At 37.1% G+C, this 23,111-nt stretch overlaps 1 protein-coding gene across 3 annotated transcripts in view; it reads right to left on the bottom strand.

Annotated features, from left to right (window-relative positions):
* Window positions 1–23,111, bottom strand: part of LOC149532015 (Sodium Bile acid symporter family) — a 283,483-nt gene that overhangs the window by 4,631 nt on the left and 255,741 nt on the right. For all 3 annotated transcript variants that reach the window (XR_016358484.1, XM_089808827.1, XM_089808828.1), the window contains one exon: window positions 17,184–17,285. Coding sequence is in view for 2 of the 3 variants with exons in the window: in XM_089808827.1 (XP_089664953.1) it covers window positions 17,184–17,285 (102 nt within the window). In the remaining variant the exon portion in view is untranslated. The remainder of the gene's footprint in view (window positions 1–17,183; window positions 17,286–23,111) is intronic.

The following is a 23,111-nucleotide window of genomic DNA, read 5'->3' as shown; positions in this document are numbered from 1 at the left end:
CCACTTGTTGATTAGAGACACCTGCCACTGCACATGAAGCAAACTAGTTAGAAATACATTTGCGAATTTTGGTTTTAAAGTATGTATGCATGTGTGGGGTATATGTGAAATAAGACTAGTCATTGCTTAGATCCATTTAATCTACCCCTTCTCTTTTACACTTTTCAGGACTCAAGGCAGCAAGGACATGAGATAGCGAGAGCACCACAATTAGAGCCAACCAAACATTATCCAGTCATTTAGACAATGGTTGGCCCTAGTTCTCATTTATGCTTTTTTTACACATGTATGCATCCTTTGAATTCAAGATGATGAATTTCCTTCTAACTAGTTTCATGGCCTGTGTGGAGGAAAACAATAATTTGATATATAAAAGTATTAAATTTCAGAAAAGATTTGTAAAGTCTTACTTCTATAATTTGATCTTTTCCTCATTAAATGTTATAATTCGGATTTGCATGTAGTAATTTCAAAGTTATTGTATTTGATACTAGAAACACGTGATGTAGAAATGCACCTTTTGATTTAACATGACTATGACTCTACCTGAATTGAGCCGGTAGGTGAAAATTAGGTAACACTTACTAGTCATTCTTTATCTAAACAAGAGCATATTTTGTTGTGGTTTCTCAAAGTCCAGGCCCCACTTGATTATTCTTCCTCCTACACATAGGGAGTTTCATGGGCATGCTAAAATGAAACTTTCTTTTAGTGCATATCATTTAGTGTTGGGTCATTCCACTAGTAAATGGAAGGCCTTGAAGAATAAAATCCAACTTCTTCTTGAGTTAGGTGTCATCAATCTTTCATCTATTGATACACCACCTTTTTTTCTTTGTGTGACATGTAATGTCACGTCTTATCTCTATCTTGTTCTTCCTACATTCTCTCATGGGATTCTTACACCTACCTATCTATCTTATCTACCTTAGTGGGAGCCAATACACTACCTTATCTTATTTGCCTTTGTGGCTGCCAATCTACTATCTTTTCTAGTCTTCCTTTGTTGGGGCCAATCCACTATCTTAACAAATCTCAACCTATTGCATGCCTATCTAGCTTCTGCTACATGTTCTGACATGATCAAATCCACCTTATCACATGACTATGTAGCTTTTACTACTTGTGTAGGTGCACTTCTAAAGCCTCTCTATCAGGCAACTATACAACTTTTGCTACTCACATTGGTGCACTGTGAAAATTGTCCTATCGTATGACTATCTAGCATAACACAACTTGCTACCTATACCAAGCATAATCTCATTAAAATCTATCTCATGATTTGTAGTTAAAACATTTAGATGACCCCTAGCAACAAATCAAGGTAGTGTTTAGTCACGTGTTGTATCTTCAAAATTGGTTGCTTCCCTATCTTTTAGGTGCAATCTTCCTTGAGGCAATCAATCTTGAAATTCTTCTCTTCTTGTTTAAAATTCCTTTGTGTGTTGTTTGTTGTATTTTGGGGACTCTTGTTTCCCAAATACACAAATTGGAAATCCAAGAGCTTTGCCAATTCTCCAATAGGATCCCTCAATTAGTTTTGGCCAGCGAACGCGAATAATCCAAATTCCCCTGTACTTTAGGCCTTGCTACACCCAAGTAGGTAGAACTTCACTTCAAACGTGATCACCCTTTTCAAAGATCTTATAGAGTGAATTTAAACTCGGCGAGTTATTCGATTGGCAAAATCCTCAAGCTTGAGCAAAATAAATTTGAACTCTGAGTGTTTGAATTCATTGAATGTTTGTGTGAGGTTATCAATAATTGATTAGTTGCTTGAAAGAAGGAAGATACAGATTTCAAACTTCAACTATAAATCCAATAACTATATTTCAATGATTTTAAAAGACCAGTGCCTCTGCTTATCCGGGCAACAAAGTCAACTACAACAAAGATTATTATGCACAACTTTATGAGAAAATATGTATTTAAATATCATCAATTATCCTTGTGCTTTGCAAAACACAAATCTTATATGCAATACTTTGTTAGTCCAAAAGGAATTTAACTTGTCCAGGTGGAAGTCCGATTTGACAGAGATAAGGAAACACATATATTTCACACTATCCTAATTGCCAAACAAAGAATGCATAAAAAATCCAATGCATAAGCTTTATCAAAATAATTTAATAATCATATTATAAGAAAGAAAGAAAGAAAATTTTAATGTTTGTGAGACTAAACATAGCCTATGGGACAACTCGCCGCTTTACAAAGACCAAGCCTTTTCTTGTGCGAAATGGTGATGAGGGCCCTACACATCACAATATTCTCCTCCTGAAGAAATATATCCCAGGAGCAAGCTGATAGGAACTCTGTGAAATTGCCCCTGTTGTCCTTGAAGGCAACACACTTAAAAACAAAATGACACTCAGTTTCCATGTTTCTAGAGTTGCAAAAGGTACAAACCCACTCTTCCCATGTCTCTTTAGGCCTTTTCCAATGCCCAGTCTCATTGCAAAGCTCGTGTTAGTTAGACCTCAACTAAGCAATAAGAAGCTTAGCTTTCCAAGTAATATTGGACCCAATGTAAGGCTTTTGCAGTTTGTCATATGTGGGATTTAACTCGCCCTGATATAGTACTACTTCTTCCTGCCTATCCCTTTACCCCATATCCTCTTATGGAATTCATCTAGAACAAAGGCTTTACTTTTTTTCCTTAGTAGTGGGACAGGCATTGAAATGAATGTTCCACCTACTCAACCACTGGATGTTTTGGAGCATCCACATTTTCTTTCTCTTCCACACAACATCATTAAAGATAATCTTCGGCCATCTACCATTTTCCATTTTCTGGATTATTTTCAGATAACAAATGAGACGGATCATAGTGATAACCTCAATAGGGGGAGCACGCATTTCACTATGCATGATGTCATATGGAACCGTACACTTGATTTTGAACTTGCTAGTGATCAAACATTTTTGAATATGCTTGATTATCTTCCATTGGGAAATGGAAGTGTTGCTAGCCCACACCTCACAGCCATAGAGAACAACTGGTAAAACCAAACGACCGAAAAGGGTTTGGATAGATATCCAATCTGTAATGTCCCCATTTGTTGCCAGCATCAGAATTTCAGGGATTAACCTAATATTGGATCCTCGTAGGTAAATAAGGTTGGTTAGAGGGTCTTTTGAGGATTGATTTGTCTCCAACATTCAGGGATTTATAGATTTGGTCTTCGTTCGATATCTTTTGGACTCCATTTGCCATACTTACTATGTATAGTAAGCCAGGAGTAATAGAGATGGACCCTTTCTATTTTTAGAAAGCATACTTGGTCACATGGGGAGGAGAGATTCCTATTTCTGATGGCATGGCAATCAGACAAGTATTTCAAGAGATATTAAAGTTCAAGTGATTTATTTTAATATTTTACTGTTATTATAAAGTTATAAAGTCACTTTATGACAAAATAACTTGAGTGACTAAAAGATGAAATAGTCTTTTATCCCACATTGCTAAGTTGTTCGTACCTCTCCTCATTTCGAAGTTATAAACGAAAGTATTTGCATTGGGATTGACAAAATGAATATATGTTATTTTCTCAAATCCTAAGAGTTGCTTAAATATGACTAGATATTTCTTAAGGACGAAACCCCTTAAGAAAAAAAAAGTGAGGCTGAACACAAACCTAGTACTCACCTTGCATACTCAGAATTGAATTCGAATGGGTATATTGGAGATCTAGTGGAAGCTCAAGTTTAAACAACAAGTAGAAGAATAGGTCGGTGTATGGTGTTAGCACTTACAGATCACCAGATTGATGCCTGGACAACTGGTAGGGAGTCAATCATTCCATAGCTGAAGATATTGGTGGAGTCTTTGAGTGAGTATGATCTCTGTTGTTTTAGGTTTATGCATTGATAGTGTTCCTTCCATGTAGTAGAGTTCACAGGCTAGTGGGACACAGACAAGCTGACATCTGGAAACTCTCCCCATGGTGAACATCTTGCACGTGAATATCAACATTTCAAGATTAATAGGAAGGAGCCGTTAATAGGAACTGACCATTGCATTAATGGTGACTGCAAAACATGTGCAATAATGATAGTTGGTAATGGTGAGACCATGGTGCATAGGCTAGAAGTGATCATGGGAGAATTTCTGGGTATTTATCGGCATCTTCATTAGGCAACAGCAGCAGTATTACTTTTCTCAATAGCATGAGTTCACTTCTTTTTAGCAGCACGGGTATTTCACGACCCTTTTATTGGGTAACTGCATTGATATTATCTTTCCCCATACCCCGAGTTGGGTTCTTTCAATAGCATGGGTTGGCAGAATATGGTCCAGTAGTAGGTAGCAGATTGGTTAAGCACCTGTAAGTGGTGAAGCGTTGGGTGTTTGCTGCATATTCAGGCTCTCTTAACAACTTTCATTATTGTTACAGGTCTGTCCATCTTTTATTCATTCTGCATTATTTATATTGCATCTCAGCTAATTTTGTAAAGACTGTAGTCCTATTTCCAGAGTATAGATTAATGGCCATTGATTCACTGTCATGAATGTAATGCCTTATCATTAAGTTTTGAATCAATTTCCACTTCCGACTTGCTCGAAACTTTGGTACCTTTGGTTGACATATCTATTTCATAGTATTAGTTCGATGAAAGAGTAAAGGGATGATACAGTAACAATTTGTTCAAGGATTTGTTTACATAACAATTGTTTGACGAAATTCCAACTAGTCAAGGTTCAATATTTTTAATCAAAACCAGCAAAGATTATTACAATGGTATCAGAGCCACAAGACCTACCATCTTGTGGGAAAACAAAATATTTGCAGACTGACTTTTTTATCCAAAAATGTTGGCTGGGAATGAGTAAAAGACATTATAAATTCAGCCATCTACAACCAGAACAAGTAGATTCTTTGGAACATATTGACATTGAGGATAGTTACTCAGTGGATGAGGAATTGATTTTTGGAACAGGTGAACAAACTGAACAAATTAAACAGGTTGATCATTTTGAACAGGCATAACAGGTAAACAACACTCAAATGGCTTATATTGAAAATGAACAAGGACAAGAAGTGAGAGAAACTTTGAGGACTATTAGAGATGGGCAAGACAATATAACCACTGCACTTCAGCAGCTTATAGGTGCTATGCAGTAGTTAGGCAGCCCCAAGTCATCACAGTGGAGGTGGTAGTGTGGCAAGATCACCCCGTGCTACTAGGGCCCCCACACGGTACATTGATAGGCCTTTGATGCCCATTTTTAATGCGGAAGAAGAGGTAGCACCACCTGCAACACCAAACTTACTACCAAATTACATTATGGCAATGTACGATGAATGGGATTTATTCCCTGACCCGGTTAAGCAGAATTGATCCTTTGTTCAATACTTAAATAAAAAAATGGAGAGCTTGTCAGGTCCAGATACACTTGAGAGGGTAGCAAGGTATACGGTTTTTGCTCTTAGAAGACCGACATCAAGATTGCAAGGAAGGAAACTTGACTTTCTCCCGACAGGTGTCTATGATGCAGATGTACCTGTATTTAGTATGAGACCTGCTAGTCCTATCTGCAGTGTCGCTCCAATGTAGGAGGCAATTGCTTCCTCGGGTGGGACCGATGCATGTGTGGAGTCATCGAGCTGTGATGCTGGTGATTTGAGTGTTATAGCGGAGTCAATAGATGTGGGTTCATGCTCTAATCCTATTGATTCATAGCTTGGCATAAAGTCATGTGTGCAGAATCAGGTGACGGTTGTTGAGACTCTATTAGGTGATAGGGATGCAGACAGTGTGAACAATTTTGGTGATTTGTTGGATGATGTTATGATTTGCATCGAGTATGATACCCCTTGTCAGATATTGGGTGATGACTCTTATGAGATTTTGGATGAGTCCAAAAATCAATGTTTACAGGATCTTACTATTGAGATGGAAGCTGAGACATGTGGAGATTGAGATTGCGAGGGCTTCTATTTCTTCGGAGGAGTTGTTTGAGGTACATAGTAGTTGTATCTCGAATGCAGAGTTGTGCAAGGACGATAGCGCATGTATGAGTGATCTTGTGCTGGACAGTTTGGATTTAGTTTCCTATCAAAGTACAGTTAGTGAGACACAAAGCTTGCATAGGAGTCAGGGGTTACAAAGGCATCATGTGACTTCTCAGCTAAAGGTGAGTGATAGTGACATTTATTCATCTCTTGATCACTATGATGCTATTCAGCATATGCTAGCTACATTTGGTTTGGGTGCCCCAGAGTCAGATGAGCATGGTGATATTAGTTTTTCCCTAGCAGAGGTTCATGTGCTTCGAGAGGCTGTTAGGGTCTTGAAGCATAGTTACTCTCAGTTGGTTGATGACAGGGATTACCTTCTGGAGTGGGGTAGCACTTGCTATGAGGTGTTTTTAGGGAAAGAGAAGGAGGTAGTTGAGCTCACCTGGAAGCTTGAGGTGATGGTGAACTCTCTTTAGTATTCTTAGTTGGCTCTTCAGGAATCATAGTCACAGTTGGGTGAGGTTACTATGGAGTTAGAACGGATATAGTCAACACCAACCCCAGGCCCTGTTAAGTTACATATTGTGGTTGCTGGTGAGTTTGCTTCTATGGTTGAGGAAGAGGGACGTGATGATGTGGCGAACACCTTCGTCCAAGATATGAGTGTAGTATGTACAGAGGAAGTGAAAGCATCAATGGAGATGAGATCTCAGGGTGATTTGCTTCCTTCTACTAGAAGTGAATCTATTTCTTCTTTTCATACAATTCGTAGCATGGGACAGTTCGCATTGTCACATTTTCAGAGAGATCAGCTATGGATTGCGGGGAAGCAGATTGATGCTTCCACATATAATTTCTCTATATTGAGTCATTCATGGAATATTTGCTTGAGGGCTCGGATTTGTGGGAGGTTTCATACAATATATTTGAGGGTGCTCTCATTCAGGGCTCTTGTGCCATTCGACGATTGGTTAGGAAGATTGTAGAGACCTTGGCTACAATACTTCCTAATAGGGATTTTGTGGTTGGGCTTGTTGAGGGGTTTCCCAAGATCCTGCTTGACCAATAGTTCAGAGTTAGAGAATGGAGCCATCTTCTGATTTCCAGTTTCATGATGATAAGCCCTTGACAGAGATTGGTAGTTTTTATTGGCATCACACTATAAGGAGTGCTCATCACTTTTTTTTTTGACCCACAGGTAGAGGTCTTGGTGTCTAGCGTTCTGGATGGCGAGAAAAGCTTTGGTATTCATTACACCTGTAGAGGGTGTACTTCTCTGCTAATGGAGGGAGATTTTGAGATACAAGGTATTGTGAAACAATTGGATGTGCTAGTGAATGAGATGAATCAAAATCACAAATGAATAACCCAACTGATTTCAAAGCCAAGATTTGAGCAGAGCATGATATTGTTTTTTCGAAGGGCGAATTGTGATGATACAGTTGTGGCTTTAGATTTGTTGGACATTTCTTATTAGACACTACATGAGTTGGGCACAATTGAGGTGGAATGTGATGAGAGCTTATGTCAGGTTAAGTCAGATGATGCAGTTGTCGGCATGAGTTACCTGGATCATGTTTTTGATGGCGATGCAATGATAAGAGTCATGTTACACTATCGATCAGCAAAGTGTTGATGTTCACCTCATGGATAATCCTACGTTTGACATGGATGCAACATTGTCTTATGGCAATCCGTTGTTTGAGTTTGAGGTTGGTCACTCACTTGAGTGGAGTTGGGCTCAATTTTCACCATCTGTAAAGATTCAGTTTTGTGTTGTGGCAGTTAGTAATGTTCCTAAGTCCACAGATTTTGATGTGGCTACACCTATGGTTGATACAGTGGGCATGAGTGCATATGATTCTCCTGTAGCTACGTCTTTTCTAGGGATTGTTGTTCAGGATTCCAGTCCAATTTATATTATATGAGTGAGAACTAGGATGAAGATATTTCTTGTGGGGTATTCTTCTAGTGATATTCTGGCTCTTACATCATTAATATAAGTTTTGAGTGCTATACTGCAGGTTATGTTGTTGGTCCTAATGACACTAGTGGTATCCAATTGGTTCAATGTTAACAGGGGTCTCACATACTACATTTGGGATCCAGGTGGAGGTTCGAGTTCACTGTGATCGCTGGATTGCTTGAGGGCAAGCAATCTCGGGAAGGGAGGACTGTAATGTCCCCATTTGTTGCCAGCATTAGAATTTCAGGGATTAGTCTAATATTGGATCCTCATAGGTTAATAAGGTTGGTTAGAGGGTCTTTTGAGGATTGATTCGTCTCCAACATTCAGGGATTTATGGATTTGGCCTTCGTTCAATATCTTTTGGACTCCATTTGCCATACTTACTATGTATAATAAGCCAGGAGTAATAGAGATGAACCCTTCTATTTTTAGAAAGCGTACTTGGTCACATGGGGAATTATGAGGAGAGATTCCTATTTTTGACGACATGGCAATCAGACAAGTATTCCAAGAGATATTAAAGTTCAAGTGATTTATTTTAATATTTTAGTGTTATTATAAAGTCACTTTATGACAAAATAACTTAAGTGACTAAAAGACGAAATAGTCTTTTATCCCACATTGCTAAGTTGTTTGTACCTCTCCTCATTTCGAAGTTATAAAGGAAAGCATTTGCATTGGGATTGATAGAACGGATATGTTATTTTCTCAAATCCTAAGAGTTGCTTAAATATGACTGGATATTTCTTAAGGATGTAGAAGAATAGGTCCGTGTATGGTGTTAGCACTTACAGATCACTAGATTGATGCTTGGATGGCTGGAAGGGAGACAGTCATTCCATAGCTGAAGATATTGGTGGGGTCTTTGAGTGAGTATAATCTCTATTGTTTCAGGGTTATGCATTAATAGTGTTCCTTCCATGTAGTAGAGTTCACGGGTTAGTGGGACATAGAGAAGTCGGCATCTTAAAAACTCTCCCCACAGTGAACATCCTGCACGTGAATACCAACGACTCAGGATTAATAGGAAGGAGCCGCTAACAAGAACTGGCCGCTGCATTAATGGTGACTACAAAACATGTGCGGTAATGATAGTTGGTAATGGTGAGACCACAGTGCATAAGGCTGGAAGTGATCATGGGATAATTTCTGGGTGTTTACCGGCATCTTCATCAGGCAGCAGCAGTAGTATTACCTTTCGCAACAGCACGAGTTCACTTCCCTCAGCAGCACAGGTATTTCACAGCCCTTGTATTGGGTAACTGCATTGATATTATCTTTCCCCACAGCCCGAGTTGGGTTCTTTCAATAGCACGGGTTGGCAGAATATGGTCCAGTAGCAGGCAGCAGACTGGTTAAGCACCTGGAAGTGGTGATGGGCTGGGTGTTTGCTGCATATTCAGACTCTCTTAACGGCTTTCATTATTGTTATGGGTCTGTCCATCTTTTATTCATTCTGCATTATTTATATTGCATCTCAGCTAATTTTGTAAAGACTGTAATCCTATTTTCGGAGTATAGATTAATGGCCACTGATTCACTGTCATGAATGTAATGCCTTATCATTAAGTTCTGAATCAGTTTCCACTTCCGACTTGCTGGAAACTTTAGTACCTTTGGTTGACATATCTATTTCATAGTATTAGTTCGATGAAACAGTAAAGGGATGATACAGTAACAATTTGTTCAAGGATTTGTTTACATAACAACTGTTTGATGAAGTTCCAGCTAGTCAAGGTTCAATATTTTTAATCAAAACCAGCAGATATTATTACACAATCCCAAACCTCAGCTACTCTACACTTGTTTTGAAGAGTGTAAAAGGCCTTCCAGACACCCAAAATTCTCTTTTTTCTACAACTTTCCCATCTTAAATTCTTGTTGAAGTCTAAGCCAAGATACTTGTAATCCAAAATTTCTTCGATAGTGCTGCCATTAAAATAGAATTGATGTTGATTCTGCTTTTTGCTAGTAAAGAACACCTTGACTTTGGTGTTGCTAATGTTGACTTTCATTGCCACCATAGTACAAAAATGCTCCAACATAAGTAATGTTCCTATAAACCACGCGCAGACTTTGCCATTAGAATAAGATTGTCTGCATAAAGGAGCAGCCTGATAATAAATGCCCCCATTTGGACCCCTTCCCTATCGTGCATGTTTAACCATTCCTCCATCTTGTCAATATAAAGACTAAGCAATGTAGGCGAGTAATGTAGGCGAGAGGGGACAGCCTTGTTTGACCCCGATATCATACCTAAAGCTTTCAGAGATGCCAGCAGAAGTTCTGATTTTGACTTTGACCTCATCATACAACCTATGAACAACAGCTCTAAGGTGTAAGGGAATCCCAAGCTCTTCCATTCTGAGCCACAACTTGTGCCTAGGAACAGTATCAAAATCTTTTTTAAAATCCACAAAGTAGTAGAACAGTTCCCCCTTAACATCCCAACACTTTTCAATAATGTGTCTCAAAGTCGAGCAATGGTCAATAGTTGAATGCTTAGGCCTAAAACCAGCTTTCCCTTTAGCCCTCTTGTGCTTCTCTTCTGCCCAATTGCTGATCCTATTTTCAATCATGTTGCCAAAACGTTTGGCGAACAAAGGGTTGATCATAATCGTCATGTAGTTGGACGGATTGTTGACATCGTCAATTTTAAAGGGAGGAATAACAAGGCTAGTCGTCCACTCCTTAGGGAAACCCTGCTGGTTGATCTTGTTGAAGATATTCATAATATGGTGAGCAAGCAGACTCATGCCCCATTTGAGATACTCAGCCTGGAGATCATCCAAATCTTTAGCTTTACCACCTCTAAGCTTTTTAATGCCAAGTTTGACCTCTTGAACTATGAAAAGGTTATCTAAATTGCTAGGCAGAGGCAGAGGGCCCGCAACTCCATCATGCTCATAGAGCTGCATAGCCTAGGCACACCATTGCAAATCTGAAATGTTATTGTCAATTTGTCTTTTACTTTAATGAAGCTCCTTCAAAAATAGTTTGGGGTTATTATTACCAAGAAAGATTAACTCTTCCCACCTTAAAACCATATAATCAGCTTTTTTCCTTTTTAAAATTTGTTTGAAAGCTTTAATGCTGAAATCGTCTTTTCTTGAATTCCTCAAATTCTTCCTAGCCAACTTGCACTCCCTATCAAACCAGGCTAACAGGGAAGCAAGTAGTATCAGACTTTCTCTTCTTGGCCCTTTTACACTTTGAGAGAGAGCCCCATGGATCAGGTTAGTTAATTCATGACTATTGAAACCATGCTTAAGAGCAACCCTTTCTTTATATAGTCTCTCAAGCACAACCCTGAAAGTAATGCTATTATCCCGAGTTAAAAGAATTATGCCCTGCTGCAGCAGCTGTTGAGATAACGTTGTTTCATCCACTAAATGTTCTTTATCTGCCCACAAAACACTAATATAAATAGGCTTGTGATCAGAGTTCAAGTCCCAAATGTGGTCCCCAATAGTGAGTCCCTCAATTTTCTCATACATATTCTACAAACATAAAACATAGTCAACCACGTTGGTCCCATTATAAGTGTTGCGAGTGAAAAAACCTGACTTTGTCCACTTATCAAGACCATTGCGAATGATTTGACCAAAAGTGCCACATAAATTAATCAGCTCATCTCCAAAATGATTGCAGCCCTTATTGTCCTTTGAAACTCTCTTCCATTGTTGCCTTGAGTCCTCTGTGAGCCAAATAGGATCATAATTGCCATTATTGCTGATGATACTAGCTTGCACACTAGCAGTCCTAGCATTGAATTCCACGACAAGGAGAACATCACTATGCTGCGAGAATACATCAACATCCTTCTTTAAAGTTGCAAAAGGATCTTTATTGTCTAACAAATCAACTTTATAAATCTTTGAGACTTGAGGTGCAAAGTAACATGCAGGAATCCTAACCATGTTACTGTTCTCTGAAATCATGAACCAAATAAACTTCTTATTGGTGTCTTCTTTCTCCAACTTAATGAACCACAATATCGCCATACCCCTTACCATTAGCCGCCACTTCATTCCAAACTGCAAACTTCTGATAACCCTCAAAAAGAAGAGTTCTACAACCATCATGCTCATGAGTCTCCGTTAGACAAATAATATCTTTGCCTTCAGCGCTAGGTCATAACCCAGGCACCAGTCTCCAAGGATACCCTCTACAATTCCAACACACTAAACTTAAGGAAACCTGGGTAGAACCTGATTGCTATTTGCTTTGCCCCAAATGATTCAGAGCCGAGCCTACCAGCCTATTTGGTTGTGTTAACCTTGCAGCATAGCTGTGACTAAAAGAGTTTTTTGTTCACCCATTATTGCCTACTTGCTGTCTTGGATTTGAGTATTTTCCAAAATGAGCAATAATAGCTTTGCCTTTGAACAACCGTGCTTTTTTGCCATCATTCCTTGCTATTCTGACTTTTTCCAGTTCAACCCTCCTCTCACTTTGTTGTTGCATAGTTAGATCTTCTTCTCAAAGGAAATGTGAACCTCTCAAAGTCTTTTTTTTTCTTAACAACTCATGTTTTTCATGCAGATTAGCCAACACCACCCTAATGGGTCTGACTCTTTCCTCTGAAATCTTACCAACCCTCCAGGCCTGGCAGATCTGCCCTTGCCAAAGTAATATCTCACGAAAAAAGCCTTTTGTGAGATCAAGAGTGCACTCTTTCACCCCATAGTCCTTTACTCCCCTAATAATAATATTTGCTACCCTTGCTTGTCCTTCCTTGGATTCTCTATCTTGAAGGTGGTCCCCTCTAGTGTCAATATCCACATTTGAGTGACCAGCCTCAGCCGCCACTTGATTAAGCACTCTAGAGTGACCCGACCTGCCTTCTCCATCATGAGGAAATCCAACATAAAAATCAGCTTCACTTGTTGTCCTTGAGGATTTCGGTGTTTGATTATCATCTTTGTTGTTTAGACCACCCAACTTACCAACCCGAGAGTGTCCTGCAGCAACAAAGACTTCACTTCAACTTGCACACCTAGTTGGTTTTCTATTATCACCAAATTGGCCAAATCACCTTGAATTTCCGTAATTGTTGCCTACTGTTGTTTCTAATTCTACCACTGCCCGCCTTAGTAAAATGAGCTCATATGTGTCTTTTTCCATGTTAAACTGTTATTTTTGGACCTGCTCTCTCAGCACGCCATTTTCTCTAGCCATCTTCCCAAGATTTTCTGAGACTTGTATTTGTTGTCAACTATATGAGAGTTCGCCTCAAGCGCTAGAAACTGCTCCTTCATGGTTGACAACTCATTAATATATAGGTTAGGGCACCAAGACAAAGGTGTCTGCATTGGACTGTATGTGCTAGAGAAACCTCTCTCTAGAGCAGCCCCATGCTCATCTAATTACAAATTGTCCTTGATTGAATTGGGAACATGTGTTGAATGAAGAGCTGCCTCCAGCTTTGCAGACTCTTCGTTATGCTTCAACCCGCATTGTTCCCTAGCAAGAACATCCAAATCTAAGGTACTATCTGAAGACTTGGGTAAAATAGTTGCTAGCCTACCTTTCCTTGCAAGCCTTACTTTATGCACTTGCCTGTGCCTAAGAATCCCTTTCTATTGCTTTGCATTAAAAGCCATGCAAACTTAAATTGCTCTTCTAACAAGGTAGTTCCTGTATAAATATATTATGGAACATAAATCATGTGATGGTGATTGAGCCATGTGTCCCATCAATTGGATAGGATTTATTTTATAATTAATATTTTCTTCCCTGCTTATTATAATGAACATCCATCAGATATGCTTGAGCAGATATTAAATTGCGAACACTTCCCTAAGTGCAAATAAGACCTTCCTATAGACTTTAGAGTTTGCCCCATTTCTTGGTCATGCTGAAACCATGCACAGTGTGTGTTTGGGTGCTTCCCATGGATTGTCTTTCCATTCAACCTTGGATTTGCATATTTTGAAGGATCGATTGGATTTTCTCGGCTAACCTTTTGTGCCTTCTGAAATCCTCACACCATGCTCTTGTCGGTAAATTCTATATTGTAGCCGATGGGTAGAAGTGTATCCAAAAAGGCATGTGACAGTTGAGTCACCCCTTTGGGATAATACATGTACACCGTTTGGAAGGGACTTTGGGACATCATCATAATCATATTGTAAGCATTGGAGTGCATATTGCGTATATGAATAAAGTATCTGCTCTGTGTTAAATCTTACTGTATTACATGTGATAAGTATCCATTTACCCTGTGCAGTAAATATTTGGCGCCGTTGCTGCATTTGGCTACGAACAAAGCTGAACGAGCTTAGAGCACAGACGGCTATTACACTAGGGATGCATCCCTCTTCTTAGTGCCTAAATATTGATGTAATTAATTGTTTTGGTTGTAAATTGAGTTTTGTTGTAAGGGTTGTCTCTATTTTGTTGTCCGGAGACGACTTTACCTTTTGGGGGGAATGATGTTGTCGGTAAATTCTATATTGTAGCCGACAGGTAGAAGTGTATCCAAAAGGGCGCGTAATGGTTGAGTCACCCCTTCGGGATAGTATATGTACACTGTCTGGAAGGAACTTTGGGTCATCATCATAATCATATTGTAAGCATTGGAGTGCATATTGCGTATATGAATAAAGTATCTGCTCTGTGTTATATCTTACTATCCTACATGAGATAAGTATCCGTTTACCTTGTATGGTTAACAGCTCTCCAACATGTGCACGCATTCATCATCATACTTTATTTTTTCTGATGGACTGAAGAGTAACATTGCTCGATCAATCAAAGTATTTATTAAATGATGATGTGCTCCCGCTAACCAAAGTACTAAATACCATGGATACAAAGTTATTAATCTCCTGGAGGCACAGTAACCACAAAAGAGACAGCGTATTTAGACATTGCTTCTATCCTCACCAATTAGTAATGTTTGCTTCTTGATGCTTTCTAAAATCAGCACTACTCTCTCAATTTTCATGCTCATCTGCAGTATCATGTCGCAGTCTTATTTTCACTTCAACAGAGAACACAAGGACCTCACTGAATGCATTGGACAATCATATTTCTGATCAATAAGTAAATTCACTTCTCTGACCAGATGTCTCATAACAGAGAATGTAGATGACCAGACCTTTATAATTAAGATTATAATTGTAAGATAGGTTGTTTCCAACAAAATCTGATGCCAGAACAGGTTGAAGACTTCATGCCTGCAAAGTTCACCTCCTGTTGAGGGACATTGAGCCGACTGAAACCATAGTGCTTGAGGTCTGTGATAATAATTGATGACAGAAGATCCTCCATGGGAAATATACCCAGATTACAATATGCTGGACATTTCAAAAGAAGAACTTGATCATGCTCAGCAAATCGGATATCCCTAATAATTACATTTCCAACATTACTCCAAACTTTCAGTTGCTGAAAAGTTTCACAACACAAAGCAATCACATTCTGCTCAGAATTTGCAATTGTAGCAAGCAGAACTCCTTGACCTCCAGCAACAACACAAAAGTTTCTTTGATATCAATGACAATATGCCATCACTTCAAGTCTCCAACATTATTTCTTAAATGGAGGCCCTAAATTTTGCAAAAAATTAGGGCTCTATCAGGGAGGACACATTGTATTGAGACAAACTTTTACATCAAGGTCTCTTTGACTAAGATGACCCCAAACTTTTAGCTTGTGTATTGCGTGTTATTCCTACTTCTTCTAACCTTGTAAGCTTTGTGGATTTCATGTTCAAACTTTTTTTCTTGTGCAACGTTTTCTTTAATGCATTTATTCTTTAGGTCTTCATCCTAGGGGTATACTTTGTGGTTTGAAGAGCTATTTGCTTCCTCTACAGTATCTTCTTGGCATTATGATGTTATTTTCTTTCAACAAATACCGTTTGGCATGCATATTCGTTTAGATACATAAGCCTGCCAAATTGGTGGCAAAATCTAGAGTCAAAATTTACATACCCACCTTTTGTAGTTTTCCCTACATTTCTGTAATCACTTTAGTGTCCATTCCCCTAGCATTTGTGTAGGTCCTAGTATTTCAACCCAGGCATAAGCCTTTTTCCCTCTTAGGATGCTCAAAGTCCTCGTTACCAGCCATATGTCAATGACAGCTTTGCATTATCCATGTGTTTCGATTGATATCCTTCAATTAATCGTTGATGACTGGAGTCTTATCAACATGGTTCTTCAAGGATAGGTAATTTTTCCTCAAATCAGATGAGTTAACATGAGTTTGTATTAGTCTTGACTATGAAGTTTCTGCTTACTAGGTGATCGCTTACTTCAGAAAATCATGATCAACCACGTGCAGCACAATTTCATATCAGTTTGGCAACATATGACACAACCTTGTAGGACACTAATAACAGCAATATAACATACTTGTTTTAGGATCAAAATTACCATCACATAGTAATATTGATCATCATCGATTAGTCACTCATATAAGTGTTGGCTTAATATTGACAACAATCCCCTCGAATTGGCTTTACACTACACTCTGACTTCACTCGATATGTAAGTCAATATGATGCATTGCTGTTGGACATTAGTCATAGCTTGATTAATTATTGTCAACATTAATCTTGATTGGGCCAGCATTATTAACTATCAGACAATGCCATAGACAGTGATGGGATGTGTTATATTATATATACCATGGATGCTGTTATTAGGAGGGTTGATAACTCCAGGTTCAGCCCCCGGGATACAGTGATGAAGTTTTGAAAGGAAATCTTGTAATCATATTTTATTATAAATTATTTATTTATATTCTAATTTTATTAATGTTATCATTATTAAATATTATTTCTGAGAGGAGACATCACGACAGAGTTAAGAATGGAAATGATTTAAAATTACTCCATTATGATAAACTATGGAGGGTGTTCATGTAATTAATGATCTTTGAGCTATATGTAAGTGCATTAAAACATATTGTCAAATAAAAAGTATGAGTATGCTTTTCAAGTGAATCCATGGGTGTGTGTCTAACTCTACATATATATAAAATGTATACTCTCATTCCTAAAGTGTATTTAATTATGATTTGAAAGGGGAAAAGCAGGTGTACTTATTGCAAAATATTTATTTTTTATGTTGTGCTTGCACTGCTTATATTTTCCAATGTTCTTGAATGTTTTTGGTTCCAACATAACAGCTAAAATATTTCTTACTAGTAACGAAGTTGAGGCACATCTATATGAATATTTTGTTAAAAAAAATCAACCTATGGAACACCTATGTTCATTGGAAATTTAGAAATACCTGATTTATATGAGCAGCAACACAAGGGATGACTAACAATCCCTCTTGACCTAATGCTCCTCCAAGTTGTCCCACAATAGCTACCATTACTGGCAATGTTTTCTGCATATAAGTGGATAAAAAGGTAACTAATATTTTATGAGGTTTGAGGGTGACAGTTTACAGAAAAATAAAATACTCAAAGCACCGTGCTTATCAATAGGAATTCTGTAATGCACATTTTAGTCTTGACATTTCAAATGCTCTCTGAAATGCAAACAAGGCATTATGGTCATGCACCAGAACAATTATTTTCTTTCCCCAATATGCCAGTAAACACTATATTAAATAATAATAATAAAACTCCTTAAATATTTGTACAGTTGAAAAGTAAACAAGCATGTAAGGCACCTATCTAGTAATTTAAGAAGCTCACAACTTAATTTCTTGAATGCTTTATAATTTTATATAAAAGTTGCATTCCACTTCCAATAATACAAAATTCTCAACTCTCCGTTTTCTGTCCTATAATGAAATGATAAAAGGGTGGCTTTAGTTTCGAACCCAGTTCTTGAAACTTTGTAAAATGAAATAATTGTTGATAGAATAACATGCATATCTAATCAAGCTACAAGGTCCAATGTATACATTTTGTAAAATAGCCACTTAGTTTTAACTTCCATTAAATAAATAGCTTCAAAGATGCTAATACACAATTGGTTATTAACAAATCTTAATCAAATCCATTTAATTTACAGCAATTCATAAGACAAGGATGTCCTTTATTTTCTTTCTGTAAGTTCTTACAGCTGATGCTTTGGCATATCTCCCTCAGAAAGCCAATCAGTTGAACCTTGTTAGAGGGATTTATATTCCTTGTAATAAGATGGTTATTAACTTGCAGTTTGCAAATGATTGGATGTTATTCTTGCGAAATTCACAAGTGGAGTTAAAAAATACCTTAACTCTGTGTTACATCCCAATTTTTCACCTAATTTAAAATATAGCCATTGTGGTTCACATGAAATCAATTGACAATTAAATTTGTTATAATCCTGCAAAATCGTAAGATGGTTAGTCGTTATAATTTTATATCACGAATTCATGGAATTAAATAGGAGGTTAGCCGTTATGATTATTTATGATTAAATAATTTGTTATGGTAACATTATTTAACTGCGGATAATTTCCTTGTAGGAAGCATGTCGAAGGGGTGGAAGCATTGGCAGAAAAGAATTGGACAGAAGAGCATCACCATCATTGAGCAAATGGGTATGAATCATGAATGAGGATTTAGTGACTTGAACATCAGGATACAATTGATGAAACTGCATGAGCTATTAAATAAATAATTTAAAACATAAAATAATTTAATTGAAATATAAAACGTACCTCAAAGGATTTTAAATGATCTTTCATCATTTTGTTATAATATATATGTATATATGTACATATAGATATAAAAATGAAATGACACCATTATATTATAATAACTTAATAAAATAACGTCACTCCATTGATATATTTACATGAATGTATGTAGATATATATTATAACAATAATCGAATTATAATTTTCCAACTCTTTCTTCCATCCTTTTTTTTTTTCCTTTTTTTTTGATTATAACCGATTTAACACTTGGCGGTTTAAATTGGCAAATATTCTTTGAGTTACGAAAGCCAAAGAGTCTTCTTAGACCTTTTTATATTTGAGTCGGGTGAGATAATGAGAAGAGAACTCTCATTCCCGATTTCCTTTTTAAAACCACATTCTTTCCTTGCTTTTACGGCTTCCTTCTTATCCATTACCTACTACACATAAATTGTATATTTGCAAAACAATTAAATCTCTTTATTATGTAAGGACACTTTGATAACTGCTGCTAGTTCATGCTTTCTGTGATTGTCGAGCATGATTCTATATTATGATAATGACCACCCAGGTGTTATTCTGGTTTAAAGAGAGGGAGCCATCGTTCAAGTGTTCAGTGAACATTGTTGTACTGTTTCTGTCTTGAGATCTTTTCATCTCACAGTATTGCCATCCCAATACAACCAGTCGTATATGCTATTTCCTTTAAGCTGAAGCTGTGAATGGAAGACGGACATCCTTTTAATTACATTTGACTACCTTGTTGTGAGAGGATACACCCGACTGTCTTGTTGTGAGATGATACATTTAGTAATAACATTCCGCCTTTACACCCAACTGCCATACTCAAATTGGCTCCATCTTTTAAACTCGAATCCTTCCTCATTCTATCAAATAATTTCCATGCTCTTAGCTCTGGTTTCATAACCTTTGAACCTTTGTCAACTCGGAACCTTCTGCAAATATAAGTGTTGACGTCTTTGTGCATGCTGCCATACATATTTCTTTCTTCTGGAGTTGAAGCCGCCTTTATATTCTGAGAGATCGATTGAAGAAGGGCAGATATCTAGTGTCCAGTAAAGCTCAGGCAACTTCAGATAATATACTAGGTCATGTGAATGATCAGTCTTTCCATGTTGCTAAATATATTTCTTCCATAATCAGTAAAGCTTTCAAATTCCATAACAATAGATTGCAAGTTATATTTGATCTTGAATAATCATAGGAAAATGTTGTTATGATCCATAGTAAAGTATCAAGTCATGGAATCATAAAATATTTAGCCAATGGAAGTAAAAATACAGAGAGTGTTTGTAAGTCTTTAATCACAAAAATGTGAATTGCTGGGAGCAACCATTTGCCATAAATTAATAGAGCTGATTGCTCTAAGAATCTAGAACACCTGGGACTCACCCGATTGTATAGCCAAGGAAAAGGGTGAAGAGGTGAGAGAAAGAACTCTGCAATAACATGAAACAAAATCAGATATGAAATAACGATGTTTATCATTTTTAATATAAATTATTTAATAGCTCATGCATGGTCATGTTTATTGTATTCTGCTGCTATCAAGTCGAGTGGTGTGACTAGATACCAGGATGCTCAGTGGATGACAAGATGATCCATGTCTATTCCGGGTAGGGAGGGCTTTTCTCGTTAAGAGATTGTGTGGGGATAAGTTATGGTCCGAGGTTGGGTGATCAAGCCCCTGGCAATGTTTTACCTCTCCACAAGTTCTCGGATGTGCAACAGACAAAGATAAGTTATGCATTTAAATGTTTGTCGAAAATAGATATTTTGACTTTATGATGTATATTCAAGTAGAAGGTAAGATTAAATGAGTTGTATCATCATTATAGTTATTTCTTAAAAAGAAAGCAATTCTTATCGTCAATATAATTGGCAAGCAATTAGATCGGTTGATCTTTAACTGAATATGGAATATATCTATAGGATTGTTATTTCAGTTTTTCAATATATAGAAGAATAATGATTATGAGCATAGCAAATCGGAAGGAAATGAATGATATAGTGGTATCTGAAGCCCTAAATCATACAATGGTATCTGAAACCCTAAATGATACAGTGGTATCTGATGCCCTAAATGATCCAATGGTAATTGATGCCCTAAATGATATAGTGGCATCTGAAGCCCTAAGTGATACAGTGGTTTCTAATGTCCTAAATGATCCAATGGCAATCGATGCCCTAATTGATACAGTGGTATGTGATGCTCTGATTGATATAGTGGTGTTCAATTGTAGTCATCATTTGATTTTGATATAGCGGTGTTGAATGGTAGTTGTCATTTGATATTGTTATAGTGGTATTTGTGGACTAACTTGGGTGGTTGTAGAAGCATCCCTAGATTGATTTCAATCATGAATTCCATGGTATGTAGATTTTAATTTTCATAGTAAATTCATTGATGGTGTTTTCAATTCTTAGTTATGAAATTTTGTTTAACTGATTTTAACCGTAAATCTCATTCACATGAACATGACTGATATAACTGTCTTCCTATGAAAGTGAATTAATAACTGTATTTCTTTAATATGTTAGTTGTTAATTAAGACCCAAGAAATCAGGATGTTTCACTTTGGATATAAACTTGTTCATAACAAGACTGAATTTTTGATGTCAAGAGATCATCTCTTTTCTCATTGGATTCCTAAAGGTTGGGGGCATACTAAGTATGGTGAGATAACTACATATCTTGGAGTTCCTTTTGGCATAAGTCTCTTAATAAAGTGTGAGAATAGTTCTTAAACAAGCTCAAAACAAGTCATTCAATTGGAGTAATAGATATTTATCTCTGCTTGGTAAAATTCATCTTAACAATAATTTATTTATTGCCACCCATATATATTATTCATCATATTGGATGTCATCCAAGAGAGGCTATGAAGAATTGAACACATTAATTAGGATATTTCTCTACTCAAAGTAGGCTGGTAATGCTGGATTTATTGCTTCCTCTTGGTCTCATTGTATGCATGTAATAAACCTGTCTGGTTATAGCTAAATCAAGCATCAATTTCTTTCACATTTGAATGGTTTGACATTTTGTCAAACACTTGGCAAGCAGCCCAATTACCACTGAATATATGATGCCTTAAATTTTCAAACACAATATCAAGATGTACAACAAACTGATCACAAAATTATTTAATTTTGGCCTTATAAGTTTTGCATAAATAAATACCAAATGCCAATAAACAATTCTGAAATGATGTACACCAGCCTTTGAATTCATTTATCAACAAACCATATAGCAATATAATGAAAAGGGAATTTAATTGTTTGCTGATTGCTATATATCAGAATTTGAAGCTAGCCTGTTCACTTTCAAACTATGTAATATAAACTGAATTTTACAAATTAAGAACCTAGTCTTTGCCGTATAATGTAGTTGCAAGGTCAAACTGAAAGCGGCTTGGTCCAATTTCAATCTAGCATTCATAGTCTACCCTTACAAATGCTGCTAAAAAATGGTATAGAAATCACGCCAAATACAAGAACCCTTGGCATTCAAGCTGTAAATCCAACACGCTAATCTGATGCAAATCAAACAAACTAGGATATCCAAAATTACCAAACTCCAATCTGTAGACTAAACCCTCATCCAACAACAAACAAATTATAATATTCAATTGTATAATGCTCCCCAGCCACAATTAATACAGAGAGAGGAGACGATAATAAAACTCAAAAGTCCACAATACCTCAACTGTGGATTCTTAGAATTAAATCTACAATACTTTAGCTATAGATCCCAAACCCTTATACTTCAGCAAGGGCACAGACTTCAGACTTAGAAATGTCACAAAGACAACAAGAGCAAAATAAGAGAATCAAATAATTGGATGTTTTACTCATCAAATGGGCTCATATTTATAATCTCCAAATGACACAAAGTTTTCCAAATAAACTTCACTTAAGAAGCTTCACACACACAACATTAAAATATAATAAAGTGTCATTATAATCTGATTTATTAATTGCTTTTGGCTTCGAAAATGACCTTTTCCACCATAACTTAAAATTCTAACACGTAAGGCCATTGTTTCTTGTTTCCATGATTTAAAACTTTTCATCCCGGTTCTAATGAGCTATGATACTGAGGTGACCAACTAACAACACTATAAAAAATAACAACCTCAACATATTTATATGAATAATAATAATAATTCACCTCTCTTGTGAAAACAACTGAAGACGCATCAGAATCAAAATCTAGCAACACCAACATGATCCTGATGATGAATGAACCTGATGGGGTGACTTACTATAAATAGACGCTCCCTCCAAGATTCTTGGAGCTCAAATTGGAAGCTTGAAATAAAAACTAAGAGCATCCTCCAACTCCTCTAACTCAACTGAGCTCATCAGAACTAACAGATTGACTTACTATAAATAGCAAGTCCCTCAAATAGAGCCAAAACACACCATAGGTTGTTGGAAAGCCTATAACCACACAACTGAGACCCTCAAATCCTATTGTCAGCTCATGAGGGTCGCAATGGTGAACTGACCTGGCCAACTATAGGAACCTGCTAAAAATGGGGACATTACAAT

Source organism: Cupressus sempervirens, chromosome 11, assembly GCF_028749045.1.
Source record: "Cupressus sempervirens isolate cs-2001-9-10 chromosome 11, ASM2874904v1, whole genome shotgun sequence".
Lineage (NCBI taxonomy): Eukaryota > Viridiplantae > Streptophyta > Pinopsida > Cupressales > Cupressaceae > Cupressus > Cupressus sempervirens.
The sequence above is the reverse complement of the archived record's forward strand: the minus strand, read 5'-3'. Positions and strand labels throughout refer to the sequence as shown.